The sequence below is a fragment of the Hylaeus anthracinus genome, unplaced genomic scaffold, assembly GCF_026225885.1.
Source record: "Hylaeus anthracinus isolate JK02 unplaced genomic scaffold, UHH_iyHylAnth1.0_haploid 11997, whole genome shotgun sequence".
Classification (NCBI taxonomy): Eukaryota; Metazoa; Arthropoda; class Insecta; order Hymenoptera; family Colletidae; genus Hylaeus; species Hylaeus anthracinus.
The window spans coordinates 10,702,734-10,725,445 of record NW_026534344.1 but is presented as its reverse complement, the minus strand read 5'-3'; the positions used below and the strand labels follow the sequence as shown (position 1 = coordinate 10,725,445).

Sequence of the window (22,712 nt, the reverse complement as noted above, 5' to 3'; positions counted from 1 at the left end):
GGATTCGGTTCAAACGAAATTCAAATTAAAGAGCGGAATTTTCCACTATCTTTTGGATTGTTATTACCAGTGCCAGATATTCTTAAATAATTATTTTATTTATTGCTCTAGTGGAAACATTAAGCTGTCATAGCTCAACGTGGAATCATCCGATTCGGTTCAAACAAAATTCAAATTAAATTCTTTTTTCAAACACTGACTTAGAAAAGATTTCTCTTCGCCGTCTTTGTGATCGTTTCGCGTACGATTTGAAAATGAATCCATGATGGACGCCGCGAGTGAAACGCAGCTTCAATAACGCGATATTAATGTAATGTAATGGCGACACACGCCGTTGAAATGGCGCTTCGGATTTAATAACGTTAAGAGTCCGGGATAAAGAGCCCTCGGAAATTTAACATCGCACGCCGAATGCGGATTTCATTCTGGCGCGAAAATTGCCGTGCACGTTTCGCGCTATAATCAGTCGAATTAGTTACGCGAGCGATTCAAACCGGCGAGTTTATGGCTTTAATATCACGGGATGAGTCGAGAAAGCGTCCGCGTCCTCTTCGTTAGGATATTCGCAAGATACGCGCAAAATGTTCAGGAGAATCTTCGTTTATCCTTTCTACAACTTTCAAACTTGCGTTTCATACGTATCTTCCAGTTCTGTGATATTAATGAACTTTCTGCGTCTTTTATACTCTTGCCTCAAATACTATGAAGAGGACCATTATACATTGACTAAAATGTTAATATTGTTCACAGTAATTTAAATATCATTTTCTTTTTATTTTTGTAAACCACACTATGCACCATATATACCTTACCAAGAATTACTTTCTTTTTCTACAATTTGTAGGACAGTTATCTGTTATTTAATACTCCGTACCTCGTTAAGTATTCTGTGACAACCACCATGTAAATCATAACATTGCCCTTCAATAAATTAGTTTTTGCCGCGATCCAATATTCAAATAGGATTTCATTTTTTAAATACCACCGATACGTTTCACTGTCGATCGTTTTAAAGTATTCAAATATTAACGCCCCATTACGTGAGATTCAAATTTCCACCTCGACGCACATATTCGACGACACGATCAGTAATTGCTAACTTTTTTTTTATAAAAAAAAAAAAAATAGTAATAGCCATGTTATAGGAGGGTTACCTGTATATTTATGTTACCACAAAATATGATTTCACATATATTATTCACTAGTCAATCTATAATTAAATTAGTTATTAATCATGACCTCAGTGCCAGTTTACTTTGTAGAAATATTTTTCTATCAAGGGTGTCTCCTTCGTCATAGTTCTTCGCTCACAAACTAAAAATCATGCCGTTATTTGTTCATTTAAAATACTACCTTTTCTTTATAAATTCGATTCCTATAATGTACATACAGTATAAATGCTTGCAAAAGGCTGAAAAGTCAATCTTATTATTATATTCACAAAGTCTACAACAAAATATTAATATTATATTCAGCTCCTGTTTTCATACTCTTTTCTGAGTGCATATATGCGCGATACCTGACATCTACGTATCACGATATTTCTAAAGTATTCCATCGATCCGTTAGTGTCAATTCCTTATCGCTTTCCCTGCTATTAGGCATTCCCATTTCAAGATGGTGGTTCGCCATCAATCTTCCAGTACTTACTCTGAAAAATGTCATCGTGCTCCCGCCGTCCAAAGTGCCATAGGAGATCTCGGTTTGCTCCGCCAGATCGGCCGCGTTCTCGATCGGCGTTATCATTCTCTCCACGGTTAGGAAGGCGGCCAGATTCGCCGTGTAAGAGGAGATGATGATCAGCGTGAAGAACCACCAGATACCGCCCACTATTCTTGTGCTAGTTGCCTGATAATGACGATCGATACTTTTCTTAGTTCCAGGATAACAACTATGCGCGCGAGCAATTCCTTTCTGTCGAATGTACAAGGTCCCTTCGAATCGTTGAAAATTGCAACCCTTTGGGACCATTCATTCCGCGGTGCTTTCAGTGGATGAGAAATCGAAGGAACGAGACAAAGGGAGGCCGAGCAATGTTGAAGGTCATAATTGAGACTATGTACAGCATTCGAGGCGAGTTGTAAGTGTTTTGTGTTTGATATTTTCTTCCGGAGAAAAAGAATCCTCAATTAGTTGGAATTGGAGAAATGAAATGGCTCGAAAGTAATAAGAAATAAAGTCTAGGACATTGCAGTTTAGATGGATTGCAAATAAATGAAAATTCCTTTATAGTCTTTCTTTAACCCGTTGTCTACCACGATATTCACATATGGGCGACAAAGATTTTCACTGGAAAATAAATGAATTAATTTTGAAAGCCAGATGTCGAAAAAATTTATTTCGATGGGATTGGTAAACTCTAAAGAGTTAGATCATGTCATTTCTTATTATATAGAAACAAAATTCCTCATAAGAATTTTTATGATTACTGCTCTGGCATCCAACGTGTTAAAAGGAAAACTAAGGAACTAAAGTGTAAATTCACGAGTACTAATTGAAGAATAGCTTGAAAGTAATAATAAATAAAATCGAGAACATTGTAGTTTACATAGATTACAAATAAATGAAGATTCCTTTACAGTTCTTCATTAAAAGGAAAACTAAGGAACTGGAGTGTAGATTCGTGAGTGCTAATTGCAATGGGAAGTCATGATGCGAAAGTATCCAAGTCTATCGGTACTTTAAGGTCACTCGACGGTTCCATGCTCATAAGACAATTGCTTTTCTTGGGCGAGCCGCCCTAATTTTGCATCTGAGAGCTTGGAAGCTCGTAAAAAGCATCGTCGATCAATCGAAACCGCGTTTGTGGAGCAAAGACGATTTAAGATCCCTGATGCTCCCGTCGACAGCTACATTCCACGCTACGACCGAAGAATGCAATATGCGGTCTCATTTATGCACCCTGAGGCCGCTAATGGCATATTTCGAGCCATTAGCGGGATCGAGTCGATCGAGGAAGCGAGGTACGCGAGACATTTCTGAGCAATTCCTCCGTACCCACTTCTTCGTCAGTTCCCTAGCGCAAAGATGCCACTCAGAGTTGGGTTGCAATTATCACGAACCCAGCAAAAGGATCTGGTATTATGGTTTACTGTCTTTCAGATCAAAAGCGCGAAGCAATAGCTTGCCAACTACTCAGAAACAATAACGAGATGTAGATGGTTCGAATATAGACGAGACTGTTTGCATATATATCCAAATTTTTATTTACGTCATAGGTACGTTTCTCAGATCACGCAAAACAAAGATAAGTTTCTTATAGTAAAATTGGAAATATGCTTCATTTTATAGGAAAACAAGAATTAAAAATGAGGTAACAATGAAGAACTATGCTTAGTTTGAAAATTGTGTAATAAAATGGTAGAGTGTAAAAATTCTGATATGCATGTTTCTGATCGTATATAATGAACAATGAATATATGTATTATACCGTCAAGTAGTTTGATATTTCAAAAGAAACGTGTCGTTTACATTGAACCACCTTCATAAAATGTAACTGACACCACAGACGAGGTATAAAATAAACAGGACATTCTGTCCCGCCACTACAAAAGGTTTCGTTCATAGAACTTTGCGTTGAAACAAAGGACTGGGAGAATTTAACTTTCGAGAAGAACAGAACTTTCGAGTTGTCAGTATATAAATTCAGTATAACCCATTCACTACAAAATATGTATTTAATATTTTATAAGCGTATCGTCTAAATTATTTATTATTTTTATAATAAAAAGTAACATTAAATATGTCTTTTACACTATATTAACTTTTCATTTTTCCTTTCTAATAATTCCTAATTCAAACGTCAATAAAAATACTCGCTGACCAATTGTAATAAATCTAAACTCATAGCGCAAACTACAAGATATCTCGTAGTTGGCAGTGAATGAGTTAACTAGAAGTCTACAAACTTTTTCCTCGAGTCAATATTTCAATAAATTCATTCGTAGGAACGTGAGCACTTCCCTTCCTTCCCTTTATGTGATCTTAGATTATAAAGCGAAGGAAATATTAAGCTCCTAAGTGCTATTTGATCGTTTTTCCATTAGAATGTAAGATATTCCATTGAGGTCTGAGTACAGATGGGACTTGGAAGTTCGTAGTAATGGGAATATTTTTAAATTACTCCTACCTTAGCTGTAATTTGAAAATATTCTCATTTCTATGTACATACATACTTCGGCTCCTTATATATTCAAGCATTCTGAGTTCATTGCGTTTACATAACTTTGAAATATACCACATCCCATTTATGTTAATATAGAACTATGAGAATAGATGGAACTGATTATTAGAGGACTTATAGAGACAATTTATCTACGTTAACTATGTTCACCGACTTTAAAAGTAAAAATTCTTATTGTATGACCTGTCGATCCTATGCCTCGTCGATGGTGTTACTCTATCACCATCAGAAAAGGAATTGCCCGCCTCCTAGCGATTGATATTTGTTCATATCACCAGAGCGGTGCATCTGTGATTATCTTTCTAAACGCAAGTATCATTGGCATCAGAGAAAAATGTTTCGAAAGATCTACAGTCTATTAAAATGCACTACTGGTACAATTATGTAAGTAAATTAGAATTATTTTAAACGCTAGTACCTGCCAGAGGCACTCTTCTCGACTGCCAACTATACTTCGTTAGCCTGATGCCTTTTATGCGATCAAAGTACTCGCGCTCTCGTGTCGAAAAGACCATAACCAACGCACACATCCGTTCGTCCGAGTGTCTAACCCTGGGCGAGTAAGGTATTTCTTTTGAAACACTAGAGCGCTTGCGTGAAAGCTGATTTTTCGCTTTAAATTCCAGAAAGTGAAACGATAAAAGCTGTTTGGAGAGGCGAGGACTCCATGGATGTACTGGGTGAACCAAATATAAGATAACGAGTGCTGTCAGTCTTCAGATGTCCAGATTTAAAGTAAACGTATCATTAATTTTAGCAGCTTCTTGCTCGTCCAGGGTTAGAGGAGAGAACTGGGATTTCTGAGTGTCGAATATACACAGAATCGCCAGGCTGCTATGAGACTACGCTGATTAACAATTTTCGCAGAGTCGCAACGACAACCCCGCATGTACATGCCACCAGAGCCGGCTAGCACCATATGTTGTACAGGTATGGCCCCTTAGAGATCGCAATAGACCACTTGCCTGCGTCTCTAAGGACCCCAAATTGATTAGGATTCTATCTTACGCGATGAGCAATATTTTCTATACTGATGAAGGTAGTACTATGTACCTTCATCTTGGATCAGCTAGCAGGAATGTAACAATGTTTGCTCATGTAACGAACCCTGCCTTAGGTTGTTGTGCAATTGATCGCTCGTTGAGCAGCCTCCAATTACTCTGTAGTTTCTCAGTTTATAGATTCATAGGTTGAGTGATTAAGAGGAACGTGTTGAAGGCAGGATCCTATGGATAGTAAAGCTTACGGATTAATGCAACGAACTTGAAATGGGTATACCCATCCATAGCTATAGCAATATTATAATATTACTCCCAACTCCAAAACTATTGGTGTTAAGTGACTATGAGAATATTCAAACTTCTAAACTAGCTATTTCCCTGTAAAGATATGTTCCTATCTGTAAGAAGGTAGTCTGGTCTAGAGGGTCCACGAAATTTCGTTTTCTCAACTATTGTATTTTTTAAACATCTTCGAAAAGCATCTATGAAGTATTATGGTGAAATTTGTAAATATTTTGATCAGTGGAGCTTACTCTTCTATTAGCAACCCGATCGAAAATGTTTATATTCAGCTTTTGCATGGTTTCAAGAGACCTTTCTAGTGATTATATAAAATTATTTGTTAACTATTTTTTTGTATGTTTTTTCAAGATCATCTTGAATTTTTTCCAAACAAACATATTATTCTTTTACGCTTATCTGTTAGAGGATTTCAAGACGAATTCGATAAATATCAGAATATAAGATTTATATATTTATTTATAAAAAAATTCAAGGTGATCTTGAGAAAAACATAAAAAAAGAGCCCACAAATAATGTTTTATAATCATGTTAAAGCTCTTTTGAAACCATGCATCCTGTATATCTTTATCTCACCTAAAGCCAAAGAAATAAAGTGCTAATTCAATAACTCACCAAAAGAATTGCCCAACAAAAAAATACACAGGGCGTTACTAACGTTTCATATGAATGGCTATACACGTTTAATAGTTCTGCCTAACTTCGCAAGAAACTTTTCGAAAGTGGACTTCTAGACCAATATATTCCCTTAAGGCAAAGAAATCTATCGAAGATTCGATTAACCCATCGAACCAGTCGTTTCGCGAGGGAAAAGTCCGTGTCATCCCCAGTTCGATTCTCCTTTCTTCCAATAACTGTCAGAAACGATTTAACCCCTGTAGCCATAAGTTTCCTTTCCTTCTATGATCGTGCGTCTCACGAGCGTCTGAGGAGTCTGGTTGTTTTGACCGGTGAATTGCGGGCAGCTGCCATTTTCAGGGAATGGCCCCAGGAGGGAAGTGGTAAACTAATCGACTGATACTTTTTCTATTCGCACATGGCGCCTCACTTGCAGGTGTCGAAATTGGATGTTCTTTGCTCACGCGAGATTAGAGTGTTTTCAGCTCGTTTGCTCGCATCGCAATTGGACGCTGAGCTCTTTTTATCGGTACACGTACGAGAGGGAACTTCTATGCTTGAACAGGCGGTGTAATAATTGTGACGCGACGTAGATCTTCTTTATTAGAAGTGAGTAAATTAAAGATGATTCGGAGATGTGGGTTTGCCGTAATTAAGCACATTAAGCACAGCAAACGTTGCTTGAGTGTGGTTTATTTAAAAGTGTTAATTAAAAGGACCGTAAAATAATACTAAAAATACTTTTGAATTTTTATAGTTTGAAACGTTCGAATAAACAACAGTTAAGCAATGCTTGGTTTTTTACTTCACGATTATGCTACTTTATGAGATTTGTTATAACAACAAGCGATATTTGGTATCAACATCCGTGGATTCAATGAAATTGACGCTGCAATTAAACTCAAATACGAAAAACGTAAAATTGTTGTGAAATATTTTTCTAAAGTACGGAAAAAATTTGTACGCGACACGACGACAATGTGATCAACGAAATATAAGGTGCTTGGCTGCTATGTGCATGCAGGGGTGACATGCGTTCTCTCGATGCGTCGATTTTGCTTGCTTCTCTGGGAAATTTCTTTTGGTGTTCATCGGTGCAAATGAATTTATGGAGAATAAAAATGGTACACAAAAAAGCAACAAAATTTCAGTTTGATTTTTCGAATGAAAACGATCCTCGATTTTAACGAATACGATAATTTTGATATTTTCGAGGAAGTTTAAACATTTAAATGTGTTATACAAACATGTTTGGTATACGTCCAACTACAGTGCCACCGAGTTATATTTGATCTCTCGCAAAAAATCAGTTCCTTTTGTAAACAGTATTTGTTAAACAAGCACATGTTATGTATGAACATTGAAAAAAATATTGAAAGCAGAAAAATTTTGTCTGTACTATCAGTTTTTGTCGGATTTTAGGAAAATTCATAACCTCTGAAGACAACACAAAGATATATAAACCTTCTGTCTTGAGATTTTAAAAACCATAAGCTGAGTAAAATTAACAAATTTTAAGGAGAATTGTCAAACAAATGTATAAGTGCAAGCAGGAATTATTGGCAAACATTATTCTAAGCAAAAATCCAATAAACATATTAGCCGTTCACTGGACAAATCGATTAAAACCACTTTTTTAAAAATCTTAAACTTAAGTGTCAAACCACTTGCTATATCCATAACTTTTTATATTCATAATAATTTTCCTGAATAATGAAGGTTAACACCAGTAAACGAAAAATATTATTATATACCATTATTATATCCCATTATTATTATTATTATTGTTATTATTATTATTTTTTGTAAATTTTTTATCGCATTTCTCAACCTTTTATTTTATGGAATTAATCGATTTGTGCAATGGACGGCTTATATATTGAGTAAATAAGCCAATGAAAATCATGAATTTTTTATTTATAACGTTAATACCCTGAGCAAACAAGAACGTATTTCACGTTTAAAAAAAGTACTAACAACTGAGGGAGCATATAATTTCAAGTGGCAATGTATTTCTGGAAAGAGTTATTCGGTCTCCAGTGTTGGAATTGTTCAAGTACTGTGATATAATGCCAACCGATGAACATCCTCCTCTAAAAAACTCGATTGCCTTTTGAGTTTGTAGTCTCTATTGTCGGAGTGGCACGGTGTACTCATATGGTGCTTAAAACGTTTTCTGAATTTGTACGTCGACTTTCGTGAGTAAAACAGGGCAGCTTGTTGGATATCGTTTATCTATATTTCTGCAAGCACCTCGCGGCTAAACAATTGTCTCTCGACAATAAATCTGCCTATTCTCGTAGTTTGGAGTGTAAAACGAGTTCAGGGATTCCGACGCAATTTTTTTCAAACACAAGTGACACAGTTACAAGTTCCCATAATTCTACTTAAGCAGAAAATCTTATGGAGAAATGTAATTTTAAAAATTGCTGATGCGTCTGACCATTACTGGTTATTTCTACTTCCGTTGGCGTTTACAAGCATCGTCGTGTTACGGGCGTTACTTTTTATCTATCGATCTCATTATTCTTTTAATAGTTAAATACAGTGAAACAGACAATATTACATCAACGTTAATGTTTACAAATACCAAAATAAGTTGAATAATGATTAGTAGATAGACGTGTTAGCCAAGTCGATTTTCTCGAAAATAAAGCTTTACGTGTGCAAAATTGATTCCAGATTTTCAATTTATTTTGACACGAAGAATGACGTTTTCTTTGATTGTACCATGATTTCTACTACATCGGATGCAAGAAGTATTGCCAGAAGGTAAAAGGAGCTGTAAATCGAAACGAATGTGACTTCGGTTCTTGAATCCATTACTCCACTCAGATAATGAGAAATGTTTTGTACAGCTTCGCTAAACCGATTTTGCAGGATTTCTCAAACTTATTGGAGCATACATTTGATTTATAATATACAGTGGTACGTAAAATTTTTGAATTACCACAGTTTTCTCTAAAAAGAATTTTTTAATAAACATAAAAGTCTTCATAACGTATTACGAACAGATAAATACGGAGCTTGAAGTTGTCTTGAAAATTTCAAACTTCTAATGTTTATTTTAGTACCCAAATATCACCAAATAAATAAAAATACGTTAGAAATAAGTAAGAAAAGAGATATATCCACAATCTTTAACATTTTTTCCAAAGTTCATATTTCAGTTCGAAAGCAGAATGTATTCGTAAATATGAGTATAATAAATGGCAAAATGTAACAAATATTTTATACAACGTACATTAAACTCAAGAATTATCCCCCTTGATATTTTTCTTAGAAAAAATTCAGAAAGGCAGCTCTTCTCCGCTCCAGAAATAAAAATACCTCCTCAAGAACTCGTGTATCGAATTGTTTGACTATCACAAAATGCATAATTGATCAATCTCAATTACTCTTTTTAAGAGTATGTACAAAATCGACGCACCAGTTGCTCCAAAAATAAAATATAAACAAATCATATTCCCACGAGTGAACGACTAACAATTGGCGTCGTAGAATTGCCAGACCTGTGAAAGCCTCGCGGAGCACTCGTCGATCTATTTTTCATTTCCCCCGAGATATAGTTGTATCGACCATCCTTTAATAAAAATAGAAGACCAGCGGTTCCGTTGAAACGCGCAAAGACTGACCGTTCTCCCTCGCGGTGATTGAAACAGACAAAAACGCGTTTCCTTGGAAACACGGAAGGAAACAGCTAAATGTGGACGGAAAGGAAAAGCAGTGCGAAAGCAAAAAGAGAGAAAACGCGGTCGCGCGGGCAAAATGTGTAAAAAGAGACTGTTGTCTCCGTAATTGTTTGGCGAATAAAGCGGACCAGGTTTTTCGTAGCTCGTCCGAGTTCGTTTTAACCACCCAGTTACCTGAGTTCGTGTGTGGACCCACATTCACGAGTTTCACGAGGGCAACGAAATTCCGCAAGCACCTTTTAAACGGCTACCCACGTGGAGAATGATTTTGTTACGAGGTACAAGTTACTTTACAACCACTCGTGATATGGTTGCTAACCTAACTTTTTACCGTTGCTGCATTGCTGGGCCCTTCAATTTTATCCTCGTGGAGCTCGTTTAGTTAATCGAAAATCGTATCAAGTTTTTTGATGGTCGTGCTTCATTCTATTTAAGATAATCGTATTAATGAATAGTTGGAAGAATGTGGATATTCTTTGATGTTTTTAATGGGAAGCATTCGATTGTGACTTTTTACTTGCAGTAGATGTAAGCCAAATTTTATACATTTTGTATTATTGGTGTGTCTGGAAAGTCTATGCCGATTTTTGGTAGATGGTACAGGTCTGAATATATCGGAATGGTTGAAAACAAATAACATGTGTACGTCCCTTAAAATGTGGAAAGGTTGTGTACATATTTATTATAGACTTATTATTTATATACGTGTCGATTAAATATAAAAAAAATCCTTTTTAAAGGATACATATAAATACTATCTCTTCAAAAAGACTTTCTACATAGACTCTCCATAAGACATTCGGTTTTTAAATAAATTGTTCATGTACCTTGCAAAAAATCAAAGAAGCTGAAGTCCCACGTTTCTTACAAAAATTAAATCGGTCACCCCGCACTTCGTAAAGGATCTGATATTTATTCGACAAATTTTTAGTCAGATATGACATTCATTTTCTTCTGATCTAACTTCACGTAATTGCTGTATTTATTTAAATTATGTGTCTGACTCTATCTTCGTTGCCATAAACTAGAACTCATTTTCAAGCGTGTCGATTCAGCGTTTTGCGAATAGAATCAGACAAGTTTTTCTCGAGTTCCAACAAGCTACCCCGTGTATAGTTTTACGCGGCTATGTGTTTAAAGCGACTTTTCCTGTACGCCGACTCTGTGGTGACACGTTTACCTTGGGGTTGAGGTCGCTGCCCTGTTGCATAAGAGTGCCGACCGTAAACCAGAAGCTGTTGGCCAGGGTGAACTCGTTGACGGTTCTCAGCAGGGGAATGTCGTCGCTGTCGGGATCCAGCGCGCTCACGTGACCACCCTGATGACAACGTGACCCCCGCCAAGTGGTGCGAAATATCAAGGACAATTACACGGGCTATTTTCAGAATTTTCAAGCTCTTCGCTACCATTGAAGAGCCGCGACTACCATTCCTTTAAAGTCTTTAATTTAATGGCGCTTTCATCCTCTCTAATTAAATGCAGAGAAGTGTTTTGCTAATTGAAAATTCCTGTTTCATCGAGACTCTTCAGTTAATCAGGTTTTATACACAAAGTGTTGAGAAAAGTTGTGGTCGATCTTCATGACCGTGAAGAATGAGACCTATCAGTCATGAAATTAAACAGGGTCTTAATATTCTCAGGGGGTAAATTGATATTATGGAATCATTAATATTCATGGGATTTTATTTAGATTTATGAAACTATTTCTGAAGTGAAACAACACAAAATTAGGCATGCATCTCCAGGGAATTGTCTAGACATTTAAGCAGTAAGACTTCTTCATAGTATCACTACCACAGTCCACAATCATCTACATTCGTAAAAAGAATATGTTTCATTGCTCTGAAGAGCCTAATAATGTCTCAAACGTTCTAGTAAACTTTGGGTTTGTTCATGAACGACTTCAGTTTTTAATTTGGATAAACAGGAAAATTCTACAGTTAATTCCATTGAATTGCTGAAGACAGGCGTTTCACAAATCTAAGAGAAGGATGATCTCGTCTATCCAAGACCTTTACTTGTCCGAAAATGCAATACGTCTTTAACTTTTCCAACATCCCGTAGTTCCAATTACACAGTCCATGTGCACCACTCGACGGGAGCCTACCTGTAAAGGGCATTTGCAGCTCGGGCAAGCTCTAGGTTCCACCCATTCGTAGGGGGAGAACCTTGCCACTATCCAGATGGCCAAGGAGACCATCACGTAAGCGCCCATCATGGATAACCAGATCTCCACGGCGAGTGGATTCATGAACGAGAACAACCTCGACGGCGTTCGCCCGGAAACCTGAAGCAGTTACACGTACAGTGAAACCTTGTTTATCCTAATAGGTTTGAAAACGAGGCAATACGGATAACCGAGCAGATTCGATAATGGAGGTTTGCTAGCTGTCCCCTCCTTTCGTCAGTCCAATAATAATACTCGATGTTGAGAAATCTAACGAAAATCGATGTTGATGAATCTTTTGTCTACCAATGAACGTTCGATAACTGAAAAATGATGATCTTTTGAAAACGTGTACAAATATCTTGGAAAACATACAAATTTAATACATCCACCCAAATGTCATTAGAGGGTGGTGATACAATGGAGTTGTGAATTCAGACCACATTAAGAATGAATTACACCATACTTTCTGGAATCATATTTACGTTTTCTGGTGAAAAGGACATTGTATTACTGATTTATAATATCCGTAAACACGTTTAGAACATTTCGAAAATTACAGAAATATTACATTGTGCAGCGGTTTACATGTATTTGTACAATTGGTTACTGAAGCATACAACTGCTTTTTTTCCTGAGGAGATTAGAAAGCTTCCTATCTGATGAAAAAAATGTATTCTGTTGAAGAAAAGTACATAGAAAAATAAGGCGCTGCATTTGTATTTTTATCTATCACCAATAAAGTTTGGTACCAAGATTCCAGTTTATGTTTGAATAACCCTCGTAATTAGAAATAAAGTCTAGAACATTGCAGTTCACATGGATTACAAATAAATGAAAATTCTTTAACAGTCCTTCATTAAAAGGAAAACTAAGGATCTGGAATGTAAATTCGTGAGTGCTAATTCCAATGGGTTTTAAAGTCACTCGACGATTTATATTTGAATGACGCTCGTAGAATTTTGGAATTCTGAATACAAACAAATGATTATACGTTATAAAAGAACGCGTTCAAATATCTGTAGTTACATTCAACCTCAGTTAATAGAGGTTAGGTTACGAGTTCGTATATCTGCGATTAATCTGTTCGCATAGGCAAAGTGCGGATAAACGAAGTTTTACTGTATTCCTGTATCACTGATTCTCGAACCAGCCCATCCTCGAACATCGTTCGCCCCCACGGTTCGCTCTGAACCGATTTTTTCGTCGTTAAACTCTCCGTCCCGTTTCTTTGTATCGTTTATCCAGTATTTTCACGCGCGAAATAATCCAGGGAGCGAGCAGTTCTGCGCTGCTCTTCTGCCCAGCGCCCTGAATGCCAAGACGATCCTTTATTTCGCTGAAATCACGGCTCCGCGCTATTCTTCTGGCCGTCAGACAGCGCACAATAGGCAGCTAGAACACGCCGCGAGAGTTCAACCGTTATATCAGTTCCTTTATCCTTTCGTTTCCCCTTTTTCCCTCCCCCCACCCCCTCCGACCTTTGCTCGGAGGTTCCGTCCTCCCGAAAAAGTGGAGCGCGACTCGCGATTTCAGGTTAGGAGCGCAGAGGGTGAATCTGGAGCGCGACGCTGTCTAACGCGCGGACAGTTTCGAATGGTTTGTTCGAGGGTGCAACGAGAATCGGCCATTCCAAACGCGACAGCTTCTGATTTTCGTGCTTCCTGTTTTCCTGTTTTTTCCGCATCCACAGTCGAAAGATTCACGAAGGAACGGATAGCGCAGAAGAAAGGCATCGGAAGTTATTAGAAGTTGCGGAGGACGAGAGTCTTTTGCAGTCACGCGCAATGGCTAAAAACTATAGCAAGGTTCGACGATTTTGTAAATTCTATAAGAAGATCCTTGGGAGTGATGCCTCAGTGATTGACGTGGTAGTGTTAGAGGTTCGTGGCAAGACGACTCTCGAAATTCTTAACATTCTATTTCAGGAGAATTAAATTAGCATGAAGAAAACACGTGGTCATTTTGTCTCCTATTGTGTTGATGAATATTTTAGAGTATCGTAGTTTGGTTATGATATCATGAAGGACATAATATAGTACTGTGTACTTGAAGTGTTACCATCTGCCTTTTTGATAGTGATCTTGAATACCCTTGAAAAAAGTATATCCATTGCCTTATGTTCCCCATAAAATCAGACATCTGTCTTAAACATTTTAAGTTATCCATATAAAGAAATATATAATCCAGCTAATCAGTCTTATATTCTCCATCCTCTATATAGAGGATGTGCTATTTCAGAGTCACATGGGAAGCTAATGCCTTTTTCCAATAACAAATAATGCCTTGAAACCATCTGCATCTATCAAATATATCAACCCTTACTCCATCCTAATGTATCACCTTTCTCAAACCTAAGTGCTTTCTTCTCAGAAGCATAACCTTGCCAGTCCCCTCGCCACACGATATTCAAGCAATTGGTCACCATCTACTAAATGCTAGAACTCTCTCCACTTATGGAATTTACAAAGTCCCCGAACCGTGACGCGATCCAGACCAAGTAGGCAGACCACTCGCGACTAGGCCAAACGACAGGAGTAGTCCAATGGCGGAGCACCTCGTTGAGTATACCTTGGGATTGAGCCCGCTGCCCTGCCTGAGGAACGTGCCAGTGATAAACCAGAAACTGTTGCTGACGCTAAACTGGTTCTCGACGACGTCGCTCTCCGCCAAGCACGGGTGAGGATTGTTCCACTCGTATGGGCTGAATCGTGCCATTACGAACAGGGTGAAGCTTACGAGCATGTACGCGGCCAGCACGTACAGCCAGATCTCGACGGCCAGCGGGTTCATGAAGGAGAACAATCGCGTCGGCTGGCTGGATGGCACCTAAATTACGTTACGCTACGATTTTAATTAAAACGGATCCCGTGCCGCTCCCCCGCCGTGCGACGGGACCTCTGCGGGAACGTTCTACTGCTAGATCGGTTCATATTGCTTGTTCCATCGAGAATCTCGTCCCCCTTCGCGTCGTCCGTGAACTTTTTCTCTCTTGCAGCGTACGCAGGTTACGCAAAGTGACTCTTTCACGGTGACTGATACTATTGGAGGTAGCTAGAAGAACGAGGGAGAAGGTCTGTGTGAGGTTAAAGGTGAGGAAAAGAGATTCGAGGGATAGGGAGTACAATGATTGTTTAAGAAGGATATTATTTTACTGTATAGGGTGGTTTCTTTAACCGTTTGCACTCGAGGCCTTTTCTGGCATCTATCAGCAATTCGCGATGCTTCTTTAGCATTCAATTGCCACGAATCCTAAGCTTAATCAGAAAAGAAAATTATAAGAAGATCAGGCCACCTTCACCTCACCGAAAATCATTTTATTGACATTTCGAGTTTCAAGGAAGTGAAACATAAACAAACTCTATTGTTGGTTGATTTACTGCGTCAAACCTAGTGGCGAACGAGAGTCATGTCTCGAGATACTGCATCATGTCAAGATGCGACTGAGAGTCACCTCTCGAGTGCAAAGAATTAACGTGGATGGACAGAATATCTCATATTCATTGGTGACTCGTGCAACGTGAACTAACTTCTTGCGTGTATCTTGCTTGTTTGTGTGTGTCTTACAAACTGAAGCTAACAACATTTCATACTTTGTGATAAAATCTGTTAAACTTAATTGAAAATATTTTAAAGTAAACAATGTTATTCATTATCTCGTAGAGTTATTAAGAAAAATTCAGAGTGAACAGAGATCAACGTAAGTCGTTGTTCGAGCTACTTAAAAGATATTCAAAGTCACTCAGTGCTGATCAAAATCAATTAATAGAATTTAAAATTAAACAAAAGCATTTAGTGCCTCTTGTAGTTATTATAAAAAAGGAAATTAGAATCATCGAACGTCAATGATAGTTAACAAGAATCTTCATCCCCAATGTACATCAAAGTCAACGAAGAAAATTAAAAATCGTTCAGAGCCACTCAAAGCCATTCCTTTTTACCATTATTGTCTACGCATAGTACAGTACTCTCCCTCGAACTAAAAAGCCATGATCGCTACCACGAGTGGCCAAATGCTTTCAGACTTCGCAGGCAATGGCATTAGTCACTTTCCAGCAGTCACTCTGTACATTATCACATGCTCTCCGAAACGATTTATAGTCCATAAAGATCCTGGAAGAACGTTCCACGAGAAATATCTTTGAAACCTGGAAACCGTGAATTTTATTCCTAGGTTCGTTTTTACTATTTAAAAAACCATTAGCACAAGAACGAGATTCTCGACGCTGGTGACAATGCGCCTTGTATCCGCGTTGCTACGAGAAATCGCAGCTCTTTCGGATTTCGTGCAACGACGAATCGGGTTTCGGGACTAGTAAACCTAAACAAATCGTGACAAAAGAGCTCCGCGAACGACAGCAATGACTCACCTTAAACAGAATTCCAATACCAAGGTTCATGAACGGTTTGGTGAAGTCTATCACGCTCTCCCGAGCATAGTTTATCGTCATAGACGCGACAGCCAGGTCAGCCCTCTGTTGGCAAAAGAATAAAAGATTTTCGGTTAGAAAAACAATCCAGCGTGATTTTATGGTTGTTAAATTCGAAAGAGGATTCGAACTGTCCATCCCGCCATGCACTCTCATTGTAACGATGAATCGAAACAAAGGAATTATTTCCGTACAGAGAATACATTTTCTCTGACTGGAGATTCTTTTTCGGGACTTAAAAAAAAAATCAAGGACGGGAGGAGTGTTTTCGTTGGTACCCGAAAATCACCGTCGAAGGCCTGATGTCCTCGGCCCAAGTTACGGGGGAACTTACGGGGAACGATGTTTGCCTTGCAAAATAGCAAATGCATTTTTTATAAGCGCAACCTAGGCGACACGGTAGGTCACCAAGCGATGACGTCTCCCCTTAGGGACGATCCGCTTACGGTTTCACTGGTTTCTGGGTTAAGGCGGGACACCCTTTCACGGGGGACAGATTGCTCTGCATCTTTTATAAACCGCTGATCTTTGGAATTCAGGAGGTATCCGTGTCGGGGTTGCGGTTAGTCGTGCGAAAGGCGAACTCGCCTGGAGACATCCATTGCGCCCCGAGGGCATACTCGGTATATCATTTTCCGCGGAAAATTCTTTTCTTCGTAGAGAATTCTTCACTCTCTCAAGTTTAGAACGTTTTGCATTGATGTTTCCACTCCTCTAAAGCGGCACGGAGACGTATTCGTGGTATTCATCTCAATGTCTGACCAAGGAGCGATTCATACTACTTGGCACCTGTCTGACATATTATCGCTCCTTACTACTTACGGGGACATGTGACTGAAAACTACATTTGCTTATCGAATACTACGAATATTTATGTATTCATGACAGATTTAAATACACAAAAATGTACAAGGATGTGTATGAATCCATAAATATGTTAAATGTATAAAATACAATTCACATTGGAACATTTAGAAGACAATCCTTTAATTTACTTTTCTGTTCGTCATATACAAAATTATGAATCTGCATAAACATCCGCAGTCTACTTGTAACGATACTAATATGAATAAGAATAAACGATATCCACGGAAATTGGCGCTGAGTCGGCTGGCAGAACCCAAAAAGCAAAATATACCGCAGCATAACCGTTACGCGCATCATCGCGTGTTCTCTGCGAAGCCAGCGTAGCGCGAATACGTCGAACGAGGTTGTGTAAATAATACTGAATCATGGAAAGGAAATGAATGCTTTTACCATAAATCTGGGTCTCACGTCCGTCCCGAGCCATTATCGCGCGAGCTCCGCGGACGCAGGATCTGGCAATGGCAAATCGCGAGCGGTCGCTGTAGAGGGGATCCGCGCGAGTAATTCTAATTTATGGAAAGGAAACGAATACTATTAGGCGACGGCTATGCTAATTTTCCTGGTTCATCGAACGGCGAGGTCGAGCTTCATAAATTACTCAGACGTCGTTCGCGCGTCTCCGCGCCACGGATTTCGATTTAATAACGCGTCTTTTTAAAATTCAGACGTCACGTGGCAACAGCTGGGTGACGGTCTATGAATCAGAATAACCGATGCGTTGTTACCCCGTTAGAAAACGTAAAATTAGATGGTAGACGGTGCCCCGACCGTGTATATGCATAATGAAATTCTACCCCGAGATGGATTTATTGCGACGTAGCTGGGCGAACGTTTTGCATATAAAATTGTTCGTCCTCCTCCAGTAGACGCGACCTCTCCTTCTTGGTTTGTTATTTTTTCGTAATAGAACATGGAATTTTTTTGTCCGTGCCTGGACTCGTAATTCAAACTCTGTCCGTGCAAGAGACGGGTGGAGATACCGTTCCCTATCTTTATTTGCATTTCATTACATGCTATTGTGAACTGTGGATGGCAGCATTTGGTTGTTTGGATGAGGAAAAGGTACACGGGTTGATTCAGAAGATAGCTTGGGGAAAGGAGGCATCAGTTTGCAGTAAGGCAAGCTTCATCGCTTAGGTCCTCAGTCTGAAAGCATTGCTTGATATAATAACTTGATATCTATCGGTAGTGTTATATTGATGCTATAGGCTTGGGATCGTACACACATTTGTATTCGTGGATTTATACTACTTTCATAAAGAATACTTTTATCGTTCTGTTTAGTAATTAGATTTCATTTAACACGATCGTAAGGAAATCTGGCTTTGTTGACCTAGAGACTGTTTAATAGACATGATTTTTTAAACGAGGTTTGGAGAAATTCCATTCTTTAATTTGAATTTAAACGTGTAAACAATTGAATCTTTACTTATTGCGAGTCAATGTATAATCTTGTTTATGTCTTCTCTTACCCAGAAATTCATTTGTATATTATTACTATCATTCAATGTGTATTAAATATTATCTTTATAGCGTTAAATTATTAATATTATGTCAACTTTCGAATTGATCAAAGTTAGTTATTGAGTCTCAATAAAATACTGAGCAGGATTTAGAACACAAACATCAAATTGTTCATGAGTTCAAATATACATCTAAACTCCTAAGAACCTTAGCAGAAGCGTTTTGTACATTGATTGCTGGAAACAATCGACGAGAAGTTTAGTCGTTCATTTGATGGGTAACTTTATCCTAAAAGATTCCAGAATCCGAAAATTACAAATCTTATATTAGAAGTAAGGTGGTAAGTAAAATGTAGAGGATGGAAGAGTTCGTAAATCAGGAAACAATTATTAACCCATTCACTGCCAACTGCGAGGTGTCTCATAGTTTAAATTGATTGCAATTACTCAAGGGATAAGTTTATAGCACATTGAGTCAGGAATTATTGCAAAAGAAGATCGTAAATATTCTTTTCAAAACAACAAATTTAATATCACTTTTTATTATCAAACCACATCTGTATTAAATCTTGGCGTCCACGGCAAGACGCTTTAAATTTGTATTGCACTGAATGGGTTAAAGATTCATGTTCATTTTTTGCAGTATAGATTCCAGTTGCACTATAGACTCCAAATAAAGATTCTGAATTACTTTCTTGATTTACGAACTCTTCCATCCTCTACATTTTACTTACTACCTTGCTTTTAATACAAGATTTGTAATTTTCGGATTCTGGAATCTTTTAAGATAAAGTTATCCATCAAATGAACGACTAAACTGCTCGTCGATGCGTCATCTTGTTCTCGTTATCTTCCTCTATCGAAATTACTTTTTCTTTTAATAGGAAAAATCTGAAATGGCTAAACTTCGATGGTCTGAAAGCAGGGCCCACCGTAACGCAGTTTTCCAGGAAAGAAACGTCCGATGGAAGCTTTCCGCTTGACAAATCGCAACATTCTTAAATTCTGAGAGCAAGAGGTCCTTACCTTCTCCATCAGTTCCCGCACTATTCCGTTCCACTCCTTGGTCTCAGGGTCGTAAACGCCGTACATGCGATCAGGCACCAGCCTTATGGCGTATTGAAAGCCCACCTGGTCGGCGATCCACTTGAGCAAATCGATGCAGAACCCCTCGTACCTCGCGTTCCCCGTAAGATTCTTGTCCTCTTTTACCATCACGTACGGTTTCTCCTGTGATAGGTAAGATTCCTTTGATAGATCATCACGAGCGTAGAAGCGAAAATCGGGGCAGAAGAAAAGGGAGGGGAGAAATCTAAGTCCACACAAGCAATCATCAGATACTATAGTACCGATCAACCTCTCAAAAGATTCGAACTAGAACGCTTTTCGCTTAAGAATGTTATCGCGCCGATGTTCGCCTTTCACTCCAGTGAAATTAGTTTCTTTCCGCAAATCTTATAAACTATACTAGAGAAATCGAAAATTAAGTGGGAACTTCGAACGATTGATTTGAAGAAAAATATATCAGTAACTTTTACACGATAACATGTTTTGAGGATGTTTGCTTTGCTTAACAGGATTGTTTAAACGTTCGACGATATGAATATGGATTTATGGTATATTTTTATGAAGATTGAGAATGCTATATAGATTTTATTAGAAATAATGTAATATTTGAGTGATGACTAAAAATAGCTCCACAATTGTACTGGCGAATGAAGAAAATTATTATATATTCGGAGATCTAGCAAAATGAGGTTGATCATCATTATCCCTAAAAGATTTGTAGAATACATTGTGTATAAAATTAATAACTGAACGTAAAATTGTACCTACTTATATGGTCCCGTTTACTTGAGTAATTGTGTCAATATTATTGTTATGATAGTATCGATATACATATATTTATATGTATACTGACACTTAGATTATGAATTAACTAGAACTCACGCTGCTCAAGGGGCTAACGAGTCCAAAAATTATAAAGGGGTCGATCGTTAACAGCCCTCGGATATTTACAGAAGGGCAACAAGCTGTTCGCTAATGCAAATTTCCAGGGTAAAATTCTATATGTACACTTCACCATGCTTAATTAAACCGACAAATTCGAAGCAAACAAAGACATAATAAAAACATTTATACTGCGCTGAAACGACTTTTCAATATTTCCAACTTCCCTCGAACTCTGTAGAGCTTTATTTTGAACGTAATTCGCGTACTTGTTCCAGTATTATGCTGATTACCTCTATCGTCATAACAACCAGAGTGATATTGGTCGCCGTCGTCTCGTAAAAGGCACCCACGTCGGTCACGTTCACGCCAGACCCTGGTTTCCACTCTCCAACTTTCACCAGATCCTCTTTCTTCAGCTTCAGCAGGTCCAGCTTGAAGTTGTTTCGTTTCCCTTCGTTGAACTCGATATGTCCGGTTAGGCCGTGTAAGCCTGCCTGCGAACAGAAATGTTCGTAACCCTAAATTCGAGATCGACCTGATTTTACGACTGCTCCTCCGTGCTGACGTCATTCTAAAGGCTGATAAATTTTATAATTCGGAAAAAAGAACTTTCTATGAATGAAGTTGAATAAATTTCTATTTTGAGCAATGAAAGAAACCTTACAATTATTAACCAGTTACGTGACCAAACATATGCTTTCAGATTTAACATTCTTTCGTATTCGTTAATTCGTATACGAACCACATTTCATTGAGTGTGCGAAATTTTTTTATATTAATCAGCACCTGTGGACCACAATCGCTTTAATTTACGAGACCTAATTTACGAGAGAGATTTTTTTTTCCAATAGAATGACTACCATGGCCTGGGCGAATTCAGGTCCGTTATATTTTCCGCTTTTTTTTTATCGAACTGGGTTTTACGCCAGCCGACGTTGTAACCCGATTTCTCTCCCCCCTTCCGGTTCGAAGGACCACCGATTTGAAAATTCCCGGAGTGGACGAGATCGGGGGGACAATGGAAATTAAATCGTTCGATTTGTTACTGGGATTTCGTTGTTCTCGGAGTGCTTCCAGGGGCTGCAGGTTTTAAATGACGCCGATTGAGAACGAGCACGAATCGTCGAGTACCTGCCATTTTCTGGCAGCTGGCGAGTCACGAGCACGCTGAAAATTCACAACGGTACGTTATGACATGAGCTCAAAACCCCGAACAATGTAGCTGCAACGAATAACAGCTGTTATGGCTGAGAGATTTCACGGTTACACGGTTAGGTAGGTATTTTCGATGAATTTTGTTTAGACTTAGGGTAATGTAGAAAATCAGCTTTATAAGACGATTGATTTGTATGTATCATACGATAGGTTATATTTTGTTTAGATTTGAATATTTATATTGCTTTTAGGATTACGAAATTATATAACTATAATATAACTAATTTGTTTAGATTTAAATATTTATATTGGTTTTAGCATTACAAATTTCGTTAATTGAAATGCATTATCAGATAGTTTTAATGGAGGTGGAGCTAATTATGTCAGCGATCATTGAGGCGCAAGCGATATTGTAATATGGACGAAATGCATAATTCATCACTTTTTTAATTAATTATTTCCATGTTCAGAATACTGCCAAATCTGTTGTTGAAATTCTGAACACGTTTTGGGAAGTCTGTTCCACTGTCTGGTGGCAGGAAGCGAACGGTACAATAGGTATTTTCCGTGCTCTCGTGGTTCAGCGTTGTAATCGTCGAAGAGATTTCCCCGTTAATTCATTTCGTATTTACGACCACGGTCGTGTAAACCGTGGATCTAAATTTTCAACTGCGTGTTCTGAAACCGTGCGCGTGGAAATCTTTCGCGTGTTTCGTTCATTCATACTTAACGTTATCGAGCACTTTGCAGAACTCTCTTTATAAATATAAAGCCAGCGAGCCGACTGAATTTCCATTCACTTTGCATTACATCCTTTTATTTCAGGTTCTCATCGGGGAGCCAAAACGTTAATATCGAACTATACAGGGTGTCCCAAAAGTCG

General features: G+C 38.2%; 1 protein-coding gene across 4 annotated transcripts in view; it reads right to left on the bottom strand.

Moving 5' to 3' along the window:
• Positions 1–22,712, bottom strand: part of LOC128889260 (glutamate receptor ionotropic, kainate 2) — a 213,903-nt gene that overhangs the window by 27,037 nt on the left and 164,154 nt on the right. For all 4 annotated transcript variants that reach the window (XM_054146709.1, XM_054146710.1, XM_054146711.1 and 1 more), the window contains exons 9-13: positions 20,965–21,168; positions 19,748–19,951; positions 16,332–16,436; positions 14,533–14,790; positions 1,651–1,848 (exon numbers count right to left, since the gene is read on the bottom strand). In XM_054146709.1, the coding sequence (XP_054002684.1) occupies positions 1,651–1,848; positions 14,533–14,790; positions 16,332–16,436; positions 19,748–19,951; positions 20,965–21,168 (969 nt within the window). The remainder of the gene's footprint in view (positions 1–1,650; positions 1,849–14,532; positions 14,791–16,331; positions 16,437–19,747; positions 19,952–20,964; positions 21,169–22,712) is intronic.